At 43.5% G+C, this 22,333-nt stretch overlaps 1 protein-coding gene across 3 annotated transcripts in view; it reads left to right on the plus strand.

Annotated features, from left to right (window-relative positions):
- Positions 1-22,333, plus strand: part of THUMPD2 (THUMP domain 2 tRNA and snRNA guanosine methyltransferase) — a 392,304-nt gene that overhangs the window by 198,015 nt on the left and 171,956 nt on the right. For all 3 annotated transcript variants that reach the window (XM_078649056.1, XM_078649054.1, XM_078649055.1), the window contains one exon: positions 5,304-5,415. In XM_078649056.1, coding sequence (XP_078505182.1) covers positions 5,304-5,415 — 112 coding nt within the window. The remainder of the gene's footprint in view (positions 1-5,303; positions 5,416-22,333) is intronic.

Raw genomic sequence — 22,333 nt, forward strand, 5'->3', positions numbered from 1 at the left:
GGAGGGGAAATTTCCCCCCCGGGGTTCTTAGCCTGTTAATGCAGAGTATCCACATAAACGTGTGGCCTGAGACCCTTATATCACCTCGTTTTCTAAAAATTAAAAAAAAAACAAGAAGAGCCACACGTTGTGAGGAGGCCTGCTTAGTTATATGTATTCCTTCCTCAACACGAAGAAGCGTTCTTACCCTGGTAATGCCGAGTGTTCGCGTAAACGTGTGGCATGAGATCCTTGTATCACATAATTTTCTAAAGATTAAAAAGAAAAAGAAACCACACGCTGTGAGGAGGCCTGTTTTATTTGTGGCACCATACAGATATAGTATCTATATTTACGTTCAGAAAACGTGGGCACTTATCGGCCAGCCTTTCGTTACCCATTTTGAAGCAGCGAACCGCATATATCTAGACCTAGAGAATTTTTTCCGGTAAGCCATATGAAAGCCACACGTACTTTCAGATTGCGCATATCTTGATGTGCATATGTTTGACAGCGCTTTATTCTTTTCTAGCGGTTGTCGATATAAGGAACCAACGGCCACATGCATCAAGCGATTTTGGAGTCGCAAACGGTGCGAATCGGAAAATTCGGCCGTTTGCGATTCCAAAATCACTTTTTGGGATGCATTAAACAATTTTTCAAAAATCGCAATTTTTTGCGATTTCTAAAAATGCGATTGCATTTAAGGAATCGCATTTTTGCGATTCCTTAAATGCAATGCATGAATGTTTAAAAAAATGCGAATTCGCAAATAGGAGGAGCAAATTAACACGAGGTTGACCCTCGTGTTAATTTGCGAAATCTTTCAAAAATGCTGAAAAAAGCATTTTTGAAATTGTCATGTTACACACACACACATGTCCTTTGGACATGTGTGTGTGAAACTTGCACTTAAAAAAACATTTCAAGGGTGCAGGGGGAGGTCCTTTGGACCCCCCTCAGCACCCTTGAAATGCATTAACAAATTGCGATTCGCAAAATGAAAATCGCAAATAGTTAATGCCTTCCCATTGATTCCTATGGGCCTCTAGGCCCATAGGAATCAATGTAATGCCATTCCTTAATTGCGATTCGCAATTAAGGAATCGCAAATACAGAAAATTAAGAAATCTCAAAAACTTTTGAGATTTCTTGATGCATAGGATTTTGCAATTCCTAAATTGCGATTCCTTAATTTTCTCAATTTAGGGATCGCAAAATCCTTCAATGATGCATGTGGCCGATAGATTCTTCTAGATTTGTACCATCCTCACGTGCAGGATGATGTATACTACAATAAATACATTCCTTGGCCATATATACGATTTTATTGGTTGGGTCTATTCTTTATCACCCTATTTTTTTAAAGTTACTTGATCCTTTTTGATTTTGCTTGAGTTTGGCTTTTTCTTGAGTTTGGCTTTCTTGAGTTCACTTGGGTGTTCTTTGGATAATTATTTTTTGTGCCAAACCACTCCGAGGAAGAATTGTAAATACGTGTATATAATAGATGTACATAGAATATACCCTTTGTATATTTAGTAATATCTTGGAGCACTTCAAACCACCATTTAATGAACATGTACATACAAATGTTTTTATTATTTTTGATTTCATAGACGGACCTTTAATAGCCCTTGTCCTGATGAGGCCTGTAATCATTGGGCTGAAACGCGTCGATATTTAAGAAGACACCATCAAAATACTTATGCTACAAAAATAGTTTAATAAGGAGTGCTTAAATAAGAAAGGTTAAATAATATATACCTTCGCTGTTTGGTAGATCTTGTTCTATAGGAATGCTCTCTTTATTTTTTTTGTTTTTAAAAAAGCGGGCTATATTACATATAAAGGTTGAAAATATATGTTCTAGTATGTTACTGTAAATATATTGTATACAGTTTGTGATGTATATAAATGTGATGTGTATATATATATATGTATTTGTTGTGTATATGAAGTTTAAAAATGAATGTTTTCTGTCTATGAGAAAATAGAACAGTAATAAAAAAATATTCACAATAAAAAAAAACTATTAATTAAGTTCTTTTTTGTGTCATTTAGTTTGGCCTCAGATGAACATAAAATATACATAAAATATAGATTGGTTCTGATTTGATTTAACTCTAGTAGGAAGGGATAATGTATTTTTCTTTGTCCTTGAAATAGATTTTATTATTTCCTATGCATCATTCTTTGTAGAATACAGAAATGGCTGATGGGCATCCCTTTTGGTGTCCCTTGCCATATTAGAGCGAAGGCTGACTCAAGCGTAGAGGAGATTTGAGCAAGGTGAGCATGGTTATAGCACACTCCCTATGCCTTGCTCTGCCAGTTAAGCAGTTCACACAGGAATTGTCCCCCTTTCCAGGCTTTGGCAAAGGGTACCAGCAAAGACCATGCCAGATCATGCCTCAACAACAACAACAACAATTAGCCTCTCAGTCCTTTCGTGATAGAGCAGGAGAGCAGACCTAGAGATCCATGCTACCAGAGGCAGTGATCTACCCAAACCCTAGCCCCTCCTTTATCACCTTTTGCACAAAACCGATTTAAGTCTCCCTCGGCTGCACACATTCCCACATTGAGAGGTTTCAACACTTTTGCATCTTCCCCAATAGAGGAGCATTCCATCCTACAAATGGGTGTTCCAGATCATGCATCAGTTACTCCCTACCCTTCTTATTCCCCCCTAGAAATTTCGCCAGCAACGCAACACCTCCTGAAGGACCACTTGTCCATACTGATATATTCAAGCTGTCTTGGCCAAGAGAGTTGCAGAGAGGTTACCGGCAGCAGAAATCAGGACTAGCATTTACTCCTGTTACTTACGGATTCCGAAAATCAATGGAGGTCTTTGTGCCATACTGTATCTACCCCCCTTGAATTTTTCCTGCAGAAGGACAAGCTCAATATGCTCACACTGGCCCAAGGTCCGTCTGCCCCAGATCCAGGAGACTAGATGGTGGCATTGGATTTGCAGGATGCCTATTTTCACATTCCCATCCTGCAATCCGACAGACGTTACCTGTGGTTTCAAGAGGATCAGCAGAACATTTGGTTTTCCCTACTTCCCTTAGGCCTGTTCAGTGCACCTTGGGTGTTCACAAAGGTAATGGTGGTGGTCGCAATCCATCTGTGAAAATTGGGAATACCAGTATTCCCATACCTCATCGAGTAGCTGCTGAAGGTGAGTCTCCCTCATTTATCAGCTACCCCCAGATTATGGCTGATCCACTGGCAACAACTGGGATTTTGTATCAGTGTATCAGTCAAACTTGACTCCTTTGTAATGACTCCTCTTCATCGGAACCATTCTGGATACATTACTCTTCCTAGCCTTTCCTTCACCGTAGTCAGTTCAGAACATTCAGGTTATGATCTAGATATTTCAACCTTTGGCCTGGGTTTCAGTGAGAGCTGCTCTCAGGCTTCTGGGCCTCTTGGCTGCCTGCATCATGCTAATGGATCTCTAGGGCACCTCTTCCTCTTGAAGTGGTTGGTGTCATCCTGGCAGCCAGGCGTTCTTCCACCAAAACTCTAGATGTGGGATGCTGTGAGAAGTTTGTTATCTGGTGTTTCTCCTTGACCAACTCCCCTTACAGGCCAAGCTACCAATATCCTGTTTTTTTCCTCTAGCCCAGCAAGGCTTTGCTGGGGCAACAGGTAAAGTTTATCTTTCGACCCTTTCGCCTTCTTCATTTGCCAGATCAGCCATCCCTGTTCAAATCACTAGTTGTAATGCGTTTCTTGAGGAAGCTGAGCCACTGGTTCCCACCAACACCTTTTGTGATGCTGCAGTGGGACCTTAATTTAGTTCTCACATACATGATGCGCATGCCATGCAGAGCTACTCTTTCCGTCGGCTAACCAAAAAGAGAGTTTCTCATTGCCATAACATCTGCTTGCAAGTGAGCGAACTCCAGACTTTACCTGTGCTCCAACCATATACATCCTTTTCCCCCCGGACAAGTTAGTCCTCGAGCATAAGCAGCATTGTTACCGAAGATAGTCACTCCCTTCCAAATAGGGCATATATCACATTACCAGCTTTTTAACCTCCACATTACCCTTCTAAGGACAGGGAACACCTACTCTGTCTTGATCCTTAGAGGGCCCCCAGCTTTTAAATTGATTCGGCAAGCAGCTTTTTGTGGGCTTTTCTGGAGCAAAAAATTGAAAAGCGGTGCAAAAGAGAACCATCTCCAGATGGATTTGTTAATACATTAAGATCTGCCATGGGGTAGCTGAATAGCAGCTGCTAGAAGGCTTGCATGCTAATTCTACCAGTGTTAAAGCTGTTAGCACTGTACTGGTGAGCTCTTTGCCAATTCTTGACATCTGCCAGGATGCGATGTGCACACGTTCATGAAGCACTACTGCCTGGATAGCCCAGTGCGTCGGAATGGTCACTTCGCCCAGTCTGTCCTATTGGATTTCCTAGTCTGAGCCATTCCACAGAACCACCACCTGAGGAGGCACTGCTTTTGTCTCTGTTCACAAGATGAGGAATCTGTAGTTGGAGCTCTCTATCAGAACAACAGTTCCTTTCATTAACACTCCTGTTCTGATAGAAACTGTCCAGATTTCTCACACCCACCCTCCTCCATGTTCAGCGGAAGGAACTCATACAGTCCATTAATATTTTACCACTCAAGCAATTCACACACTGGCATATTTCGATTTCTCTTGGCTGTGCATCTGAGGGCACGAACGAAGTTACGAAAGAAACTGATGTCAGCGCACAGAGGTTGTGCAAATATCGTGGCCCTGACATGACATCTGAGGAGGGATGGATTAAATGCAGAGCCCCATGACACCACCAACAGATGCATCAGGGAATTACTATTGAAAAGTATCTGAATCCAGTTTTTGTATTCACAAGGTGAAGAATCTTTAGTTAGATGGTGTCTACCAGAAAAGGAGTTACCAGAGGTAAGTAAGTTGTTTGTTATTTACAAGAAAAAGTAACTACCTTCAGGACCAAGTAGGCCAGGCTGGTTGCGGAACAAGTTAAAATAGAACCAAATATCAGGAGGAGTGTTGGGAAAAGGGTGCAAGGTTTGTGTTTCTGATTAGGATTAACTGAAAGAACATTCAAAACCTCATTCATATTAATTTAAGAATGGCATTTTTGGGGGATAAGTTGTTGCTTAAGACATAGTCCTTTTTGGCCCGGTCACTTTTTATTAGTATCTGCTTTTAGTGCTGTTCTCTACAAATTTAAATGTGCAACACTTACTTGGATTACTTAGCGGCCTATCAAGTTTTGTAGTTAAGGTTTTTACTTGCTGGATAATAGAATGCTTTTTTATTTTTTGCAGAGTTGCCACTGCTTTCAGAAAGTGTGGACATCATTATTTCTGACATTCCTTTTGGTAAAAAGTTCATAAGCATAAAAGAGGATTTCACAGACATTTTACACGAAATGGAAAGGTAGGTCTCAGCGCGGTTTCACATTTCATGATTGTTTTGATGTTTGTTAAGAACTTGATTTGATATGCAAACTTTTAGCTACATTGCTTTTTACTCAATTTCCTCTAGTACACTTTGGCAAAGACTTAGTAGTTTATGGCAGATTTGTTGTATGTATATATCACCTACTGGCGACCACCAGTAGGTAGGAATAGTTTAGACCTAGTTTCCATAGGAAAAGCATTTTTGACGTGCCTATTACTTTGGCGTTGTTTGACCAATCTTCATGAAATTTTCCCGAAAAAGTGTCAAGGTAGGTTCTGGTTGTCATGGGAATTTTGAGAGTGATCCGTGCACTGGGGACCGAGAATTTGGGGCACGAAATAAGGGTGGGTTTATATTGTTAATTCCCATAGTAAACTGCTACAGCCTGATCTGTGGAACGGACTTACACCAAATTTGGCAGGGAGGTAGATGTTGGTTCAAGGAAGTGCCTTTTGTTGTTTGGTGTAAATCCTTTCAGTAGTTGAGAAATGTAAGTTTAAAATTATAGTCATCTCTCTACCCATGGATAGTTCAATGTGGTTTTGCGATTTGTCGCGAATGCACTCGCCAACGGGAATGCTCTTATTGGCTGGACGGAACCAGATCAGAAAGTTGCACCTGCCATTTTATTACTTGGGAAAGGTTCCCAGGGCCGAAAATTTCTGAAAAAGCTAAGAGGTACTCTGAACCCATGTTTGAGGAATGGGGGTGTTAGTGACACAAGTTATTTATCCGAATGCATTTTTTTAATCGTGCGCGATATTCGCAACGACGCTGCACCGCCAACATGGCCCTGTGTATCATCGTGGGTACATCACGACTATCAACGTCATCGCTAATATTGGTGAAAATATATAAAAATATATTAGTGAATCAATGATGCACATTGGTATTGAGATTTTGATAAATGTTTTTATAGTTATTTATATAATGAGTTATCTACTGTGATCCTTAGAATTAATTATATAGTTATAATTTTTTAATGTGATGGTAGCTATTGAATTCCTGCTTTTGCTTTCCTATTTTGCGAGGTAACCGCTGTGTTTGCAATGACCTCCTTCATTACTATCTCCGGCCTCACTGCGGAAACAGAGAATATGTTTTAGAGACGGTTGTTATAGGAATGCACTAGAAAAACATGAGTTTGATGTGTACAGCAATAAACCCCTAGTGTATAAAATACTGTAATATGTGTGCATATGTGTTTTCACTTTATGGAAAAGGCACTATTGTTGCGGTTAACTGCGACGTCGCGTATACCCACAAACACGCTAAATATGTCTGAAAGATGGTTTTTAAAGAAACTCAGTACAAAAATATGAGTTTAAAAATGCTTTGAAAGAAGTATGTATATAACAATATGTGTACAGCAATGTTTGGAATGGATTTTTAAAAACTTTTTTTGGGATGTGTTGGTGGTCATTGAATGTCTGCTTATGTTTTCTGTTTTCATGACATGTCTTTGGGGATCGCGATTACCGAGGTCATTGCGGTCTCCAGAGTCACCACAAAAAATAAAATAGGTTTTAGGGATAGTTTTTAGGAGACTCTCTCCTAAAACGTGACTTTAGAAAATACTGTAGGAAACCCCTAGTGTGTAAAATACTGTAGTATGTGTGGATGTATGTGTTTTACACTTTATGGAAAAGGCGCAATCGTCGCCGTTAACAATGCCATTGCAACATCCCGAATAACCGCAAAAATGGAAAATAGGTCTGAAAGATGGATTTTAAAGAAACTTAGTATAAAAACATGAGTTTAAACATGTTTTTAAAGAAGTATGTATTTAGTAATATGTGTAGGGTAATGTTCAGAATGGAATTTTTTTCATATTATTTTTGGATGTGTTAGTGGTCATTGAATGTCTGCTTTTGTTTTCCGTTTTTGCGACATGTCTACAGGGATTGCAACATTGAAAAAATGTAAAGACAAAAAAACCGCTTTTTAATCCACTGAAAAAAATACAAGCTGATAAAAATACTTCTTATAGAGCCATTTTAGATAGAAAATATAATTTAAAAACCTTAGAAATTAAAACAAAATCATAGGTTACACTACAGGGACATTATAGTGAGGATTTAGCATTTTAAAAAACCTTAACAATTCAACGAAAAAAAACAAAGAAATTCAGCAATTATAGTTAGTGAGCTAACTGGAACTCACACCCCGCAATGCACTGCTTTTGACCTCACATATTACACCACTCATGACATCACTTTTGACTTCTCAAATTACATCTTCCACAGAATCTCTCACACCCACTCACACCCCAACATAACCTTTCATTCACCCACTCAAACTTCCACACTACCATTCTGAAAACTATTGACACAACCATACCAGTACGTACACACTACTCTCTGATTCATAGGTCTACACAATCAAACACTCAGTCACACATACAGCCACTCATACACCAACTCACTAATATAGCCCCTGATATATCCACTCATACACCCATTCACACTCTGTCACCCATAGAGCTACTCATACACCTACTCACTCACCCATAGTATCAATCACACAGCCACTTGCTCATCTATACAGTTATACACGCCAACTTACTTATTCATATAGATACTAACACATACTAACTCACCTATACAGTCACTGACACAAGCATACACTCGCCCATACAGCCAATCTCACAATCACTCACTCACACAGTCACTTATATACTCCAATACTCACCTATACTGCCTTTCACATATGCAGTTACTCACCCATATACCACTGACACTTCCATTAACTCACCAACACAGACATGCGCACACTCACTCACCCATACAGCCCCTTACAAACACACTCACAAACCCATACAGTCACAAATGTACCTATTCTCTCATTCATCCATGCAGGGAGTCACACACCCCCTCCCCCACCCACACAGACACTCCTACACCCATACATGTACCCATAGAGCCACTTATGTGCCTACTCACCAACCCATGCAACCACTTACACACCAACTGACAGACTAATATAGACATTCACACAAATTAGTCAGTCATCCATACATTCACTGAGACATGTATAATCACTCACTTACACAGTCACGCACCCACTAAATCATCCATACAGGCACTCGTACACCAACTGATTTATCAATACACCTTGGTATATATATATATATTTAACACTCATAAACGTTTTAGAAACACCGTCACCGGATGGTGTCATCAGTGATGTCATTTGAGATGTCATCAGGGATGTCACTGACCTTGTCATGAGTGATGTAATAGGTAAATCATAAGCAGTGTATTACGGGGCGCGAGTTATAGGTAGCTCAGCTAACTTAAACTATATATATATTGTGCACCGCGTCCAACAGCAGATAACGACTCCCGCCCTGCCGCAAAGACACCTCGGACACGGACCATCCAGTTAGTGCAATATTTATTCAATTGTAGCAGATATATGCCGCGTGATATATATTCAGTCTCAATTCAGACTGAATATAGTGCGTCCAAAACTGCAACGCTTCAATTACATCAGGATTCAACTTGTTGTTACCCCACGTCCCACCCGCCCATGTATGAAGGTTTCTGGGAGTTGTAGTTCGTTATTCATCTACAGCATGGTGGATGATCACATGGTTGGGGGAGGCATCAATTCCTTATCAGGGGAGTGGTGCAGAACTATTTAAAAGCTGGACAGAACTTACCTTCAGTTTGGCAGCAGCATCTGAAGAAGGCGTTAAGAAGCCGAAATGCATTATGCCACATCTGCTGTTCAATAAAGAAAACCTAGTCTGAATTCCCTGCCTGTGGCCTCTTCCTTCTGCGTTGCTGGAGGTTTTGATGCATATGTGTATATATATATATATATATATATATTATACACATTCATACATATATACACCTACCTACAGGCGACTGCCAGACGGACAGAGACTGTCAGTTGATTCCTTTGTGTTTTACTGCAGCTTCCCAGAGTGTTCTAAAGAAAAACTAGAGCGCTAACAGTCTTCCTTATGAGAAAAAATGATGGCACACCTGAAGCCATCTTGATTGGAATATACTGGTAACACTTAAAACATTTAATTTAAAAAGGAACAAAATGAGGAGGTTCATTTTGCCATAGAAATTTTGGTTAGTGCTGCAGAAAGAAAAATTAAGGCATGTTTTAAGTGAGATCTCAAATCCTGTTCTATTTCATTAGAAAATTTTGACAGACGGAAACAATCACTTTCAATACCAGCAGTAGACTTCCAGTTAACTCCCTGGTAAGCAGTAGCTTTACTAAAGTAATCTAATGAGAAACTAGATTGCTAATATTCCGAATTTATGGCAAATGTGTGACACATCTGAATGCCTACTTGATGGAATCAAAGTAAATAACTGAAGGCATTTCCTACTGAGGAGACTGCAGTAAATGAGGAAATTAGGACACTTCATAACAAATAAGTCTCCCAAGACGGCCACCAGAGAAAAAAGAGCCCAATGTAGCACAAATATCACCTTGATGAAGCCCACATATAGCCCAATGACCAAAGTGTGCAAAACACTTTTTATTTTTTGTTTTTTTGCAGTTTTATATAGTGCAAACTGGTCGGGTATTGGAGCGTTGCATCTAACTTGGACTCCTTATTGCATATTTTGCACGAAGTACATGAGATTGATCTTGCAAAACATTGAACTTTACTATTCTGTTGACCTGTAGTTGCTCTGAACCGGGCTTTGTAACACCCATTTTTACCTACTGGTTTTTATTAATTCTCACTGTATTGTATCAAGAAAGAGGATTTACTGTTTTTATGAACACTTTTATGATCTATGTTTCTAAATCGGATCGATTAAAGTTTAATGAATTTATGAATTTAATTGAAGTTTCCCAAGATGGCCACCAGAGAAAAAGGAGCCCAATTGTAGCACAAATATCACGCAGATGTGGCCCACGTATAGCCCAATGACCGAAACGTGGAAACACTGTTTATCCTTTGTTTTTTTGCAGTTTTATATAGTGCAGACTGGACAGATATTGGAGTGCTTTACATGAGCATTGGTTACATCATACAAGGACAAACTCATTTTGGTTGTAGGCATAGGGAGATTAGGTGATTTGACCAGAATCACAGAATGTCGAGCTGAAGCAGAAACTCCAACATGGTTCCCCAGTTGCAAAGTCTGCAGCTCTGGAAGTAACACCACATTCTCTCCCCTAAGCTTAACATTTAATCACGTGGTCAACTGGATAAAAAACATGAAGATAGAAAGATACCATTTCTACAATTTCTAAAGGAAATGCTTTAGGTATTACAGTTTTGATGACATCAGGCGTCCAACACTTTTGTAATAAATATAGACTATTAGCAATCTAGTTGTTCATTAAGAATCTGTTGGGAGGCAGAGGTCAGGGGCACGGACTCGGAAAAATAACGGCAGGTAGGAGGGGGCAGAGGCAACAATTTGACCACTCTGGGCAAGCAGGAAGGGCAGTAGCAGCACAACATGGAGGGCAGTGGAAAGGGGTTCATGGGCAACAAACCAACAACACAGGACAGGCAAGAGAGGCTGTGGCAATATAATAGACCATTGAGGGCAGAAGCAAGAGGCAGTGGTAGTACAACCATACATGCCAACAGAGATGATTCAGGCAGTAGACACCAAATGTTTTTAAGCCCAAAAGAGCTTTATTTTATCTGTCTCTTGTCTACAATCTCCTCTTTTTCTATTCAAGTCAATGGGAAAAAACAATTCCCCAGTTTTTTTTTTCCAAAATCTCCCTCTTACCAAGTTCAAAATGTTAGCAAGTATGGTAGATTGGATCGTGGAAGGCAGGAGGAATTGGGGTAGGGACATGGACAGGTGCACCTAACTAAGCTTACAGGGCAGACAGACGCACAATGCACCACACAGGGCATGCGGGACAGCAGTGCAGCACAACAAACCATGGAAAGCAATAGGGAGGGGACAAGAACATGCACATGGACAACAGAGAACAGAGGGAAAGGGGCAATGGCAGGAAGCTGATCATACTGGACAGACAGGAGAGAAAGCTGTAGCATAAAGGGCACGAGGGAGGGATCAGGGGCATGACAATAGAACAGACAAGCCAGGAGGGTATGGATTAGGGTCTGCACATGAAAAGGGGGAAGGGGGCAGGGGGCAGGAGCAGCAAGCTGACCCTGGAGGTCAGGCAGGGTGGGCACTTGAAGCATAACACAACATGGAGGGCAACAGTGAGACTAAATGGCATACACACAGACCATGTAGGGAAGGTGGGAGGGGTCAGGGGCAGCTACCTGAACACACAGGGAAGGTGGAAGTGGCCGTAGCAGCACAGAAGACCATGCATGGCAAACAAGAGGGTTAGTGGCAGCACAATCTAGCCATGATAGGCAAGAAGGAGGGTGGGGGGCATGCACAAAGGATCATGGAGGTTAGAAGGGAGGGCTAGAAGCTGGGCACAGACAAGAGTTCAGGGGTAGGAGCCTCACAACAGACCACGCAGGGCGGGCAGGAGGAGCAGTTGCAACACAACAGACAAGGGAGGGCAGAAGGATGTGGCAGTAAAATGGACCATGGAGGGCAGGAGGAAGGGGATAGGGGCATTAAATGTGGACAGGCAGGGTGGAGGTGGCAGGGAGAGGTTACAGTCATCTGACAATGCTAGGCAGGTGGGAGGGCAGTGGCAGCTCAACAGAAAACTGAGTAGATAGGAGGGGCAGGTCCATGGAACATGGTGGGCAAAAAGGATGGATCAGGAGCATGCACTCAGACATCGGAGGGCAGGGAAGGAGAGTAGGGGAAGCCAGCTAATCACAGAGGCTAAGCAGGAGATCAATGATGGGCAGGAGGAGTGGACTGGGACATCATGCTAAATGGAGGGCAATGGCAGCACATCAGACCATGCATGACAGGAGGGAGGAGGCTAGTGCATGGATTCAGACAACAGAGGATAGTAGATGGGGCAGCAAGTTAACTGTTCAGAGAAGGCAAGAAATTCCAGTGGAAGAACAATGGCAACACGGGGCTGTAATGAGGGAACAGGGGCATGGACTTGCACAATGGATGGCAAGGAGGAGGGGAGGCAGGAGCAGCAAGCTTGGGTGGGTGGCAGCACATTGCAAAGCCAAGCCCTGCTTCCAACCCCCACCATCCATTGTGATAGGCATCTTACTTAACATAAAAAACTAGAAATGTGCTGAAAAAAACCAAGATTACAGAGACGTTCTACTTAAAGTCAGATTTCACTTGTACACAACCACTGAAATTCAGCAGTTACAGTTACCTGAAAAGACTATAACTTAGGCCCCCGCAATGCACTGCTTATGACCTCAGACATTATATCATTCATGACATCTCAAATGAGCTGTGAATGGAATGGAACTATAATCACTAGAACTTTATTTAGGGAAAGTGTGTGTATATTAACACCACTTTTTATTTCTTTTCTTCTGTGTAAAAACCTCTATAATATGCACCGTGCCCAGATCAATATGGCCGATAGCCTTTCACTTAAAAGTAATGTGTAGTCCATTGTCTATGTTGATGTTGGCAATCCTAAGTATGTTTATTATGAACAAGTCAAGTTGACGAACATACAGCTATGTCGGTCACAGGGCAAGATATGCTGAAATGACATTGTGTGCATATTAACTTGTTTTCTTTGCTTTATTGTATGAATTCCTGAATTTTCGCATCGTGACCAGGCCAATATGGCTGACAGCTTTTTCATTTAATGTAATATGTAGTCCTTTGTTAATGTTGGCAACTGGAGACATTTCTACATTTAAATAAGGAAGCTACAAAGACGACTTGTATCGTGATCAAGGTTCGGACTAGCCGAAACGCATGCATTGCGTCCTTTGTAGATTAAATACTTCCAAACTACAACCAGAGTGCTGATTCCTTCCTTGTAAGAGTGAGAGGAGATTGAATATATACATATATATACCTCTCTTGCTTCTTTCTGCACCACTCTTGCCTCTTTCTGCACTTCTCTTGCCTCTTTCTGCACCTCCCTTGCTTCATTCTGTACCTCTCTTGCCTCTTTCTGTACCTCTCTTGCCTCTTTCTGCACTTCTCTTGCCCCTTTCTGCACTTCTCTTGCTTCTTTCTGCAGCTCACCCATCTTTCTCCACCTCCCTTGCCTCTTCCTGCACTTCTCTTGCTTCTTTTTGCACCTTTCTTCCTGTTTCTGCACCTCTCTTGCCTCTTTCTGCACATCTCTTGCCTCTTTCTAACCTTTTACCTCTTTCTGCTCGTCTCATGCCTCTTTCTGCATGTCTCTTGCCTTTCTGAACCTCTTTTCCCTCTTTCTGCAGCTTACCCTCTTCTATCAGCACCTCTCTTGCCTCTATGCACCTCTCTATACTCTTTGTGCATCTCTCTTGCCTCTTTCTGCACCTCTCTTGTCTCTTTCTGCACCTCTTTTGCCTCTTTCTGCTCTTCTCTGGCCTCTTTCTATACCTCTTTGGCCTCGTTCTACTCTTTTCTTGCCTCATTCTGCATCTCACTTGCCTCTTTCTGCGCCTTTCTCGCCTCTTTATGCACCTTTCTTATTCTTTGTGCGCCTCTCTTACCTCTTCCTGCACATCTCATGCTTCTTTCTGCACTTCTCGCCTCTTTCTGAACCTCTCTTCCCTCTTTCTGCAGCTTACCCTCTTCTATCAGCACCTTTCCTGCCTCTATGCACCTCTCTATCCTATTTCTACACCTCTCTTGCCTCTTTCTGCACCTCTCTTGCCTCGTTCTACTCCTCTTACCTTTTTCTGCACTTCTCTTGCCTCTTTATGGACTTCTCTTGCCGCTTTTTGCACCTCTCTTGCCGCTTTCTGTGCCTCTCTTGCCTCTTTCTACACCTCTTACCTTTTTCTGCACTTCTCTTGCTTCTTTATGCTCTTCTCTTGCCGCATTTTGCACCTCTCTTGCCTCTTTCTGCACCTCTTGCCTCTTTCTGCTATTCTCTGGGCTCTTTCTGCACCTCGCTTGCCTCTTTCTATGCCTTTCTTCCCTTAATGCACATCTCTTGCCTCTTTCTACACCTCTTACCTCTTTCTGCACTTCTCTTGCCTCTTTCTACACCTCTCTTGCCTCTTTCTGCACTTCTCTTGCCTCTTTCGACACTTTTTCTTGCGTCTTTCAGCACTTTTTCTTGCCTTTTTCTGCACTTTTTCTTGCATCTTTCTGCACCTCTCTTGCCTCATTCTGCACCTCTTTCCTCTCTCTGCACCTCACTTTTTTTCTTACTGCACCTCTCCTGCATCTTTCAGCACTTCTCTTGCTTTTTTCTGCGCCTTTCTTCCTTTTTCTGTATTTCTCTTGCTATTGCCTCTTTCTGCACCTTTCTTCCTCTTTCTGCACCTCTCTTCCATCTTTCTGCATTTCTCGTGCCGATCTCTGCACCTCTCTTGCCTCTTTCTGTACTTCTCTTGCTTCTTTCTGCACCTTTCTTCATGTTTCTGTACCTCTCCTTCCTCTTTCTGCCCCTTTCTTCTTCTTTCTGTGCCTCTCTTGCCTCTTTCTGCACCTCTCTTGCCTCTTTCTGCACCTCTCTTGCTTCTTTCTTTACCTTTCTTACTCCTTCTGCACCTCTGGTCTCTTTTTGCACCTCGCTTGCCTCTTTCTGCACCTCTCCAGTCTTTCTGCAGCTCACTCTCATCTTTCTGCACTTCTCTTGCCTCTTTCTGTACCTCGCTTGCCTCTTTTGGCACCTCTCTTCCCTCTTTCTGCACTTCACTTGCTTCTTTCTGCACCTTTCTTCGTGTTTCTGCACCTCTTCTTCCTCTTTCTGCACCTTTCTTCTTCTTTCTGCACCTCTCTAGCCGCCATTCTGCTCTTCTCTTGCTTCTTTCTCCACCTCAATTGCCTCTATCTGCACATCTCCTGCTTCTCTACTCAACTATTGCCCCTTTCTGTACCTCTCTTGCCCCTTTCTGTACCTCTCTTGTCTCTTACAGTACTTCACTTGCCTCTTTCTGCACCTCTCTTGTCTCTTTTTGCACTTCTCTTGTATCTTTTCGTGCCTCTCTTTTTTCTTTCTACACTTCTCTTGCTTCTTTCTGCAGCTCACTCTCTTCTTTCTGCACCTCACGTGCCTCTTCCTTTACCTCTCTTGCGTCTTTCTATACCTCTTGCTTCTTTGTGCACCCCTCTTGCTTCTTTGTGCAATCCTCTTGCCTCTTTCTGAACCTCTCTTGCCTCTTTCTGCAGCTCACTCTCTTCTTTCTGCACCTCTTTTGCCTCTTTCTGCACCTCGCCTGCCTCTTTCTGCACCTCGCCTACCTCTTTCTGCACCTCTATTGCCTCTTTCTGGACCTCTCTTGCCTCTTTCTATACCTCTGTTTCCTCTTTCTGTCCCTCTCTTACCTCTTTCTGCACTTCTCTTGCCTCTTTCTACACCTCTCTTGCCTCTTTCTGCACTTCTCTTGCCTCTTTCGACACTTTTTCTTGCCTCTTTCAGCACTTTTTCTTGCCTTTTTCGGCACCTCTCTTGCCTCTTTCTGCACCTCTCTTGCCTCTTTCTGCACCTCTCTTGCCTCTCTCTGCACCTCACTTTTTTTCTTACTGCACCTCTCTTGCATCTTTCAGCACTTCTCTTGCTTTTTTCTGCGCCTTTCTTCCTTTTTCTGTATTTCTCTTGCTATTGCCTCTTTCTGCACCTTTCTTCCTCTTTCTGCACCTCTCTTGCCTCTTTCTGTACTTCTCTTGCTTCTTTCTGCACCTTTCTTCATGTTTCTGTACCTCTCCTTCCTCTTTCTGCCCCTTTCTTCTTCTTTCTGTGCCTCTCTTGCCTCTTTCTGCACCTCTCTTGCCTCTTTCTGCACCTCTCTTGCTTCTTTCTTTACCTTTCTTACTCTTTCTGCACCTCTGGTCTCTTTTTGCACCTCGCTTGCCTCTTTCTGCACCTCTCTCCAGTCTTTCTGCAGCTCACTCTCATCTTTCTGCACCTCTCTTGCCTCTTTCTGTACCTCGCTTGCCTCTTTTGGCACCTCTCTTCCCTCTTTCTGCACTTCACTTGCTTCTTTCTGCACCTTTCTTCGTGTTTCTGCACCTCTTCTTCCTCTTTCTGCACCTTTCTTCTTCTTTCTGCACCTCTCTAGCCGCCATTCTGCTCTTCTCTTGCTTCTTTCTCCACCTCAATTGCCTCTATCTGCACCTCTCCTGCTTCTCTACTCAACTCTTGCCCCTTTCTGTACCTCTCTTGTCTCTTTCAGTACTTCACTTGCCTCTTTCTGCACCTCTCTTGTCTCTTTTTGCACTTCTCTTGAATCTTGTTGTGCCTCTCTTGCTTCTTTCTACACTTCTCTTGCTTCTTTCTGCAGCTCACTCTCTTCTTTCTGCACCTCACATGCCTTTTCCTTTACCTCTCTTGCGTCTTTCTATACCTCTTGCTTCTTTGTGCACCCCTCTTGCTTCTTTGTGCAATCCTCTTGCCTCTTTCTGAACCTCTCTTGCCTCTTTCTGCAGCTCACTCTCTTCTTTCTGCACCTCTTTTGCCTCTTTCTGCACCTCGCCTGCCTCTTTCTGCACCTCGCCTACCTCTTTCTGCACCTCTATTGCCTCTTTCTGGACCTCTCTTGCCTCTTTCTATACCTCTGTTTCCTCTTTCTGTCCCTCTCTTGCCTCATTCTGCACATCTCTTATCTCTTTCTACACCTCTGTTGCCTCCTTATGTACCTCTTTTGCCTTTCTGAACCTCTCTTGCCTCTTTCAGCAGCTCACTCTCTTCTTTCTGCTCCTCTCTTGCCTCTTTCTGCACGTCTCTTCCCTTTTTCTGCAGCTCACTCTTTTATCAGCACCTTATTGCCTCTTTCTACCCGTCTGTTGCCTTTCTGTATCTCTCTTGCCTCATTCTGCACATCTCTTGTCTCTTTCTACTCCTCTGTTACCTCTTTCTGTACCTCTGTTGCCTTTCTGTACCTCTCTTGCCTCTTTCTGCACCGCTCTTGCCTTTTTGCATATCTCTTGCATCTTTCTGCAGCTCACTCTTCTTTCTGCCCTTCTCTTCCATCTTTCTGCCCCCACTCTCTTCTTTCTGCACGACTGTTGCCTCTTTCTGCACCTCTCCTGCTTTTCTACTCAACTCTTGCCTCTTTCTGCACCTCTCTTGCCTCACCTCTCTTGCGTCTTTCTGCACCTCTCTTGCTTTTTTCTGTACCTCCCCTGCTTCTTCCTGCGCTTCTCTTGCTTCTTTCTGTGCCTTTCTTACTTTTTCTGCACTTCTGTTGCCTCTTTTTGCACTTCTTTTGCCTCTTTCTGCACTTCTGCCTCTTTCTGCACCTATCTTGCCTCTTTCTTTACCTTTCTTCCTTTCTGCATCTATCTTACCTCTTTCTTTACCTTTCTTCCTTTCTGCATCTCTTGTCTCTTTTTGCACCTCGCTTGCCTCTTTCTGCACCTCTTTCCAGTCTTTCTGCACCTCTCTCCAGTCTTTCTGCAGCTCACTCTCATCTTTCTGCACCTCTCTTGCCTCTTTCTGTACCTCACTTGTCGCTTTCTGTACCTCACTCTGTTTATGCACCTCTGCTGCCTCTGTCTGCACCTCTGTTGCCTCTTTTGGTAGCTCACTCTTCTTTCTGCAACTCTTGCCTCTTTCTTCACCTCTTCCTTCTTTCTGCAGCTCTCTTCCCTCTTTCTGCAGCTCACTTTCTTCTTTCTGCACCTCTCTTGCCTCTTTCTGCACCTCACTTGCCTCTTTCTGCACCTCACTTGCCTCTTTCTGCGCCTTTCTTCCCCTTTCTGCGCCTCTCTTGCCTCTTTCTGCATTCTCTTGCCTCTTTCTGCACCTCTCTTGCCTCTTTCTGCTCTTCTCTTGCTTCTTTCTCTACCTCAATTGCCTCTATCTGCACCTCTCCTGCTTCTCTACTTAACTCTTGCCCCTTTCTGGCCCTCTCTTGCCTCTTTCAGCACTTCTCTTGCCTCCTTTTTGCACCTCTCTCCGTTTTCTGCACCTCTCATGCCTATTTCTGCACTTCTCTTGGTTCTTTCTGCAGATCACTCTCTTCTTTCTGTACCTCTCTTGCCTCTTTCTTCAGCTCACTCTTCTTTCTGTATCTCTCCTGCCTATTTCTACTACTCTCTTGCCTCTTTCTGAACATTGCTTCCTCTTTCTGCACCTCTCTTGCCTCTTGTTGCACCTCTCAACTCTTTTTGCTCTTCTCTTGCCTCTTCAGCTCACTTGCTTCTTTCTGCACCTTTCTTCCTCTTTCTGTACATCTCTTGACTCTTTCAGCACATCTCTTGCCTCGTTCTGTATCTCTCTTGCCTCTTTCTGCAGCACACTATCTTCTTTGTGTACCTCTCTTGCCTTTCTACACATCTCTGGCCTCTTTCTACCCCTCTCTTGCCTATTTCTATACCTCTCTTGCTTCTTTCTACACCTGCCTTCCCTCTCTGCAGCACCCTCTCCTCTTTTTGCATGCCTCTTTCTGCACCTTTCCTGCCTCTTTCTGCACCAGTCTTGTCTCTTTCTACACCTCTCTTGCCTCTTTCTGCAGCTCTCTCTCTTCTTTCTGCACCTCTCTTGCCTCTTTCTGCTGCTCACTCTCTTCTTTCTGCACATCTTGCCTCTTTCTGCACCTCTCTTCCCTCCTTATGCAGCTCACTCTCTTCTATCTGTACCTCTCTTGCCTCTTTTGCACATCTCCTGCCTCTTTCTGCACCGCTCTTGCCGCCCCTCTCTTGCCTCTTTCTGCACCTCTCTTCTTTCTGTATCTCTCTTGCCTCTTTCTGCACCTCTCTTGCCTCTTTCTGCACTTCTCTTGCTTCTTTCTGCAGCTCACTTTTTTCTTTCTGCACCCCTGTTGCCTCTTTCTGTACCTCTGTTGCATCACTCTGCACTTCTCTTGCTTCTTTCTGCATCTCACTTTCCTCTTCCTGCACCTCTGTTGCCTCTTTCTTCAACTCTGTTGCATCTTTCTGCACCTCTCGTGCCTCTTTCTGCACCAGTCTTGTCTCTTCCTACATCTCTCTTGCCTCTTTCTGCACCAGTCTTGCCTCTTTCTGCACCTCGCCTGCCTCTTTCTGCACCTCGCCTACCTCTTTCTGCACCTCTATTGCCTCTTTCTGGACCTCTCTTGCCTCTTTCTATACCTCTGTTTCCTCTTTCTATACCTCTGTTTCCTCTTTCTGCACTTCTCTTGCCTCTTTCTACACCTCTCTTGCCTCTTTCTGCACTTCTCTTGCCTCTTTCGACACTTTTTCTTGCCTCTTTCAGCACTTTTTCTTGCCTTTTTCGGCACCTCTCTTGCCTCTTTCTGCACCTCTCTTGCCTCTTTCTGCACCTCTCTTGCCTCTCTCTGCACCTCACTTTTTTTCTTACTGCACCTCTCTTGCATCTTTCAGCACTTCTCTTGCTTTTTTCTGCGCCTTTCTTCCTTTTTCTGTATTTCTCTTGCTATTGCCTCTTTCTGCACCTTTCTTCCTCTTTCTGCACCTCTCTTGCCTCTTTCTGTACTTCTCTTGCTTCTTTCTGCACCTTTCTTCATGTTTCTGTACCTCTCCTTCCTCTTTCTGCCCCTTTCTTCTTCTTTCTGTGCCTCTCTTGCCTCTTTCTGCACCTCTCTTGCCTCTTTCTGCACCTCTCTTGCTTCTTTCTTTACCTTTCTTACTCTTTCTGCACCTCTGGTCTCTTTTTGCACCTCGCTTGCCTCTTTCTGCACCTCTCTCCAGTCTTTCTGCAGCTCACTCTCATCTTTCTGCACCTCTCTTGCCTCTTTCTGTACCTCGCTTGCCTCTTTTGGCACCTCTCTTCCCTCTTTCTGCACTTCACTTGCTTCTTTCTGCACCTTTCTTCGTGTTTCTGCACCTCTTCTTCCTCTTTCTGCACCTTTCTTCTTCTTTCTGCACCTCTCTAGCCGCCATTCTGCTCTTCTCTTGCTTCTTTCTCCACCTCAATTGCCTCTATCTGCACCTCTCCTGCTTCTCTACTCAACTCTTGCCCCTTTCTGTACCTCTCTTGTCTCTTTCAGTACTTCACTTGCCTCTTTCTGTACCTCTCTTGTCTCTTTTTGCACTTCTCTTGAATCTTTTTGTGCCTCTCTTGCTTCTTTCTACACTTCTCTTGCTTCTTTCTGCAGCTCACTCTCTTCTTTCTGCACCTCACATGCCTCTTCCTTTACCTCTCTTGCGTCTTTCTATACCTCTTGCTTCTTTGTGCACCCCTCTTGCTTCTTTGTGCAATCCTCTTGCCTCTTTCTGAACCTCTCTTGCCTCTTTCTGCAGCTCACTCTCTTCTTTCTGCACCTCTTTTGCCTCTTTCTGCACCTCGCCTGCCTCTTTCTGCACCTCGCCTACCTCTTTCTGCACCTCTATTGCCTCTTTCTGGACCTCTCTTGCCTCTTTCTATACCTCTGTTTCCTCTTTCTGTCCCTCTCTTGCCTCATTCTGCACATCTCTTATCTCTTTCTACACCTCTGTTGCCTCCTTATGTACCTCTTTTGCCTTTCTGAACCTCTCTTGCCTCTTTCAGCAGCTCACTCTCTTCTTTCTGCTCCTCTCTTGCCTCTTTCTGCACTTCTCTTCCCTTTTTCTGCAGCTCACTCTTTTATCAGCACCTTATTGCCTCTTTCTACCCGTCTGTTGCCTTTCTGTATCTCTCTTGCCTCATTCTGCACATCTCTTGTCTCTTTCTACTCCTCTGTTACCTCTTTCTGTACCTCTGTTGCCTTTCTGTACCTCTCTTGCCTCTTTCTGCACCGCTCTTGCCTTTTTGCACATCTCTTGCATCCTTCTGCAGCTCACTCTTCTTTCTGCCCTTCTCTTCCATCTTTCTGCACCCCACTCTCTTCTTTCTGCACGACTGTTGCCTCTTTCTGCACCTCTCCTGCTTTTCTACTCAACTTGCCTCTTTCTGCACCTCTCTTGCCTCACCTCTCTTGCGTCTTTCTGCACCTCTCTTGCCTCTTTCTGCGCTTCTCTTGCTTCTTTCTGTGCCTTTCTTACTTTTTCTGCACTTCTGTTGCCTCTTTTTGCACTTCTTTTGCCTCTTTCTGCACTTCTGCCTCTTTCTGCACCTATCTTGCCTCTTTCTTTACCTTTCTTCCTTTCTGCATCTATCTTACCTCTTTCTTTACCTTTCTTCCTTTCTGCATCTCTTGTCTCTTTTTGCACCTCGCTTGCCTCTTTCTGCACCTCTTTCCAGTCTTTCTGCACCTCTCTCCAGTCTTTCTGCAGCTCACTCTCATCTTTCTGCACCTCTCTTGCCTCTTTCTGTACCTCACTTGTCGCTTTCTGTACCTCACTCTGTTTATGCACCTCTGCTGCCTCTGTCTGCACCTCTGTTGCCTCTTTTGGTAGCTCACTCTTCTTTCTGCAACTCTTGCCTCTTTCTTCACCTCTTCCTTCTTTCTGCAGCTCTCTTCCCTCTTTCTGCAGCTCACTTTCTTCTTTCTGCACCTCTCTTGCCTCTTTCTGCACCTCACTTGCCTCTTTCTGCACCACACTTGCCTCTTTCTGCGCCTTTCTTCCCCTTTCTGCGCCTCTCTTGCCTCTTTCTGCATTCTCTTGCCTCTTTCTGCACCTCTCTTGCCTCTTTCTGCTCTTCTCTTGCTTCTTTCTCTACCTCAATTGCCTCTATCTGCACCTCTCCTGCTTCTCTACTTAACTCTTGCCCCTTTCTGGCCCTCTCTTGCCTCTTTCAGCACTTCTCTTGCCTCCTTTTTGCACCTCTCTCTGTTTTCTGCACCTCTCATGCCTATTTCTGCACTTCTCTTGGTTCTTTCTGCAGATCACTCTCTTCTTTCTGTACCTCTCTTGCCTCTTTCTTCAGCTCACTCTTCTTTCTGTATCTCTCCTGCCTATTTCTACTACTCTCTTGCCTCTTTCTGAACATTGCTTCCTCTTTCTGCACCTCTCTTGCCTCTTGTTGCACCTCTCAACTCTTTTTGCTCTTCTCTTGCCTCTTCAGCTCACTTGCTTCTTTCTGCACCTTTCTTCCTCTTTCTGTA

Source organism: Lissotriton helveticus, chromosome 6 (assembly GCF_964261635.1).
Source record: "Lissotriton helveticus chromosome 6, aLisHel1.1, whole genome shotgun sequence".
Lineage (NCBI taxonomy): Eukaryota > Metazoa > Chordata > Amphibia > Caudata > Salamandridae > Lissotriton > Lissotriton helveticus.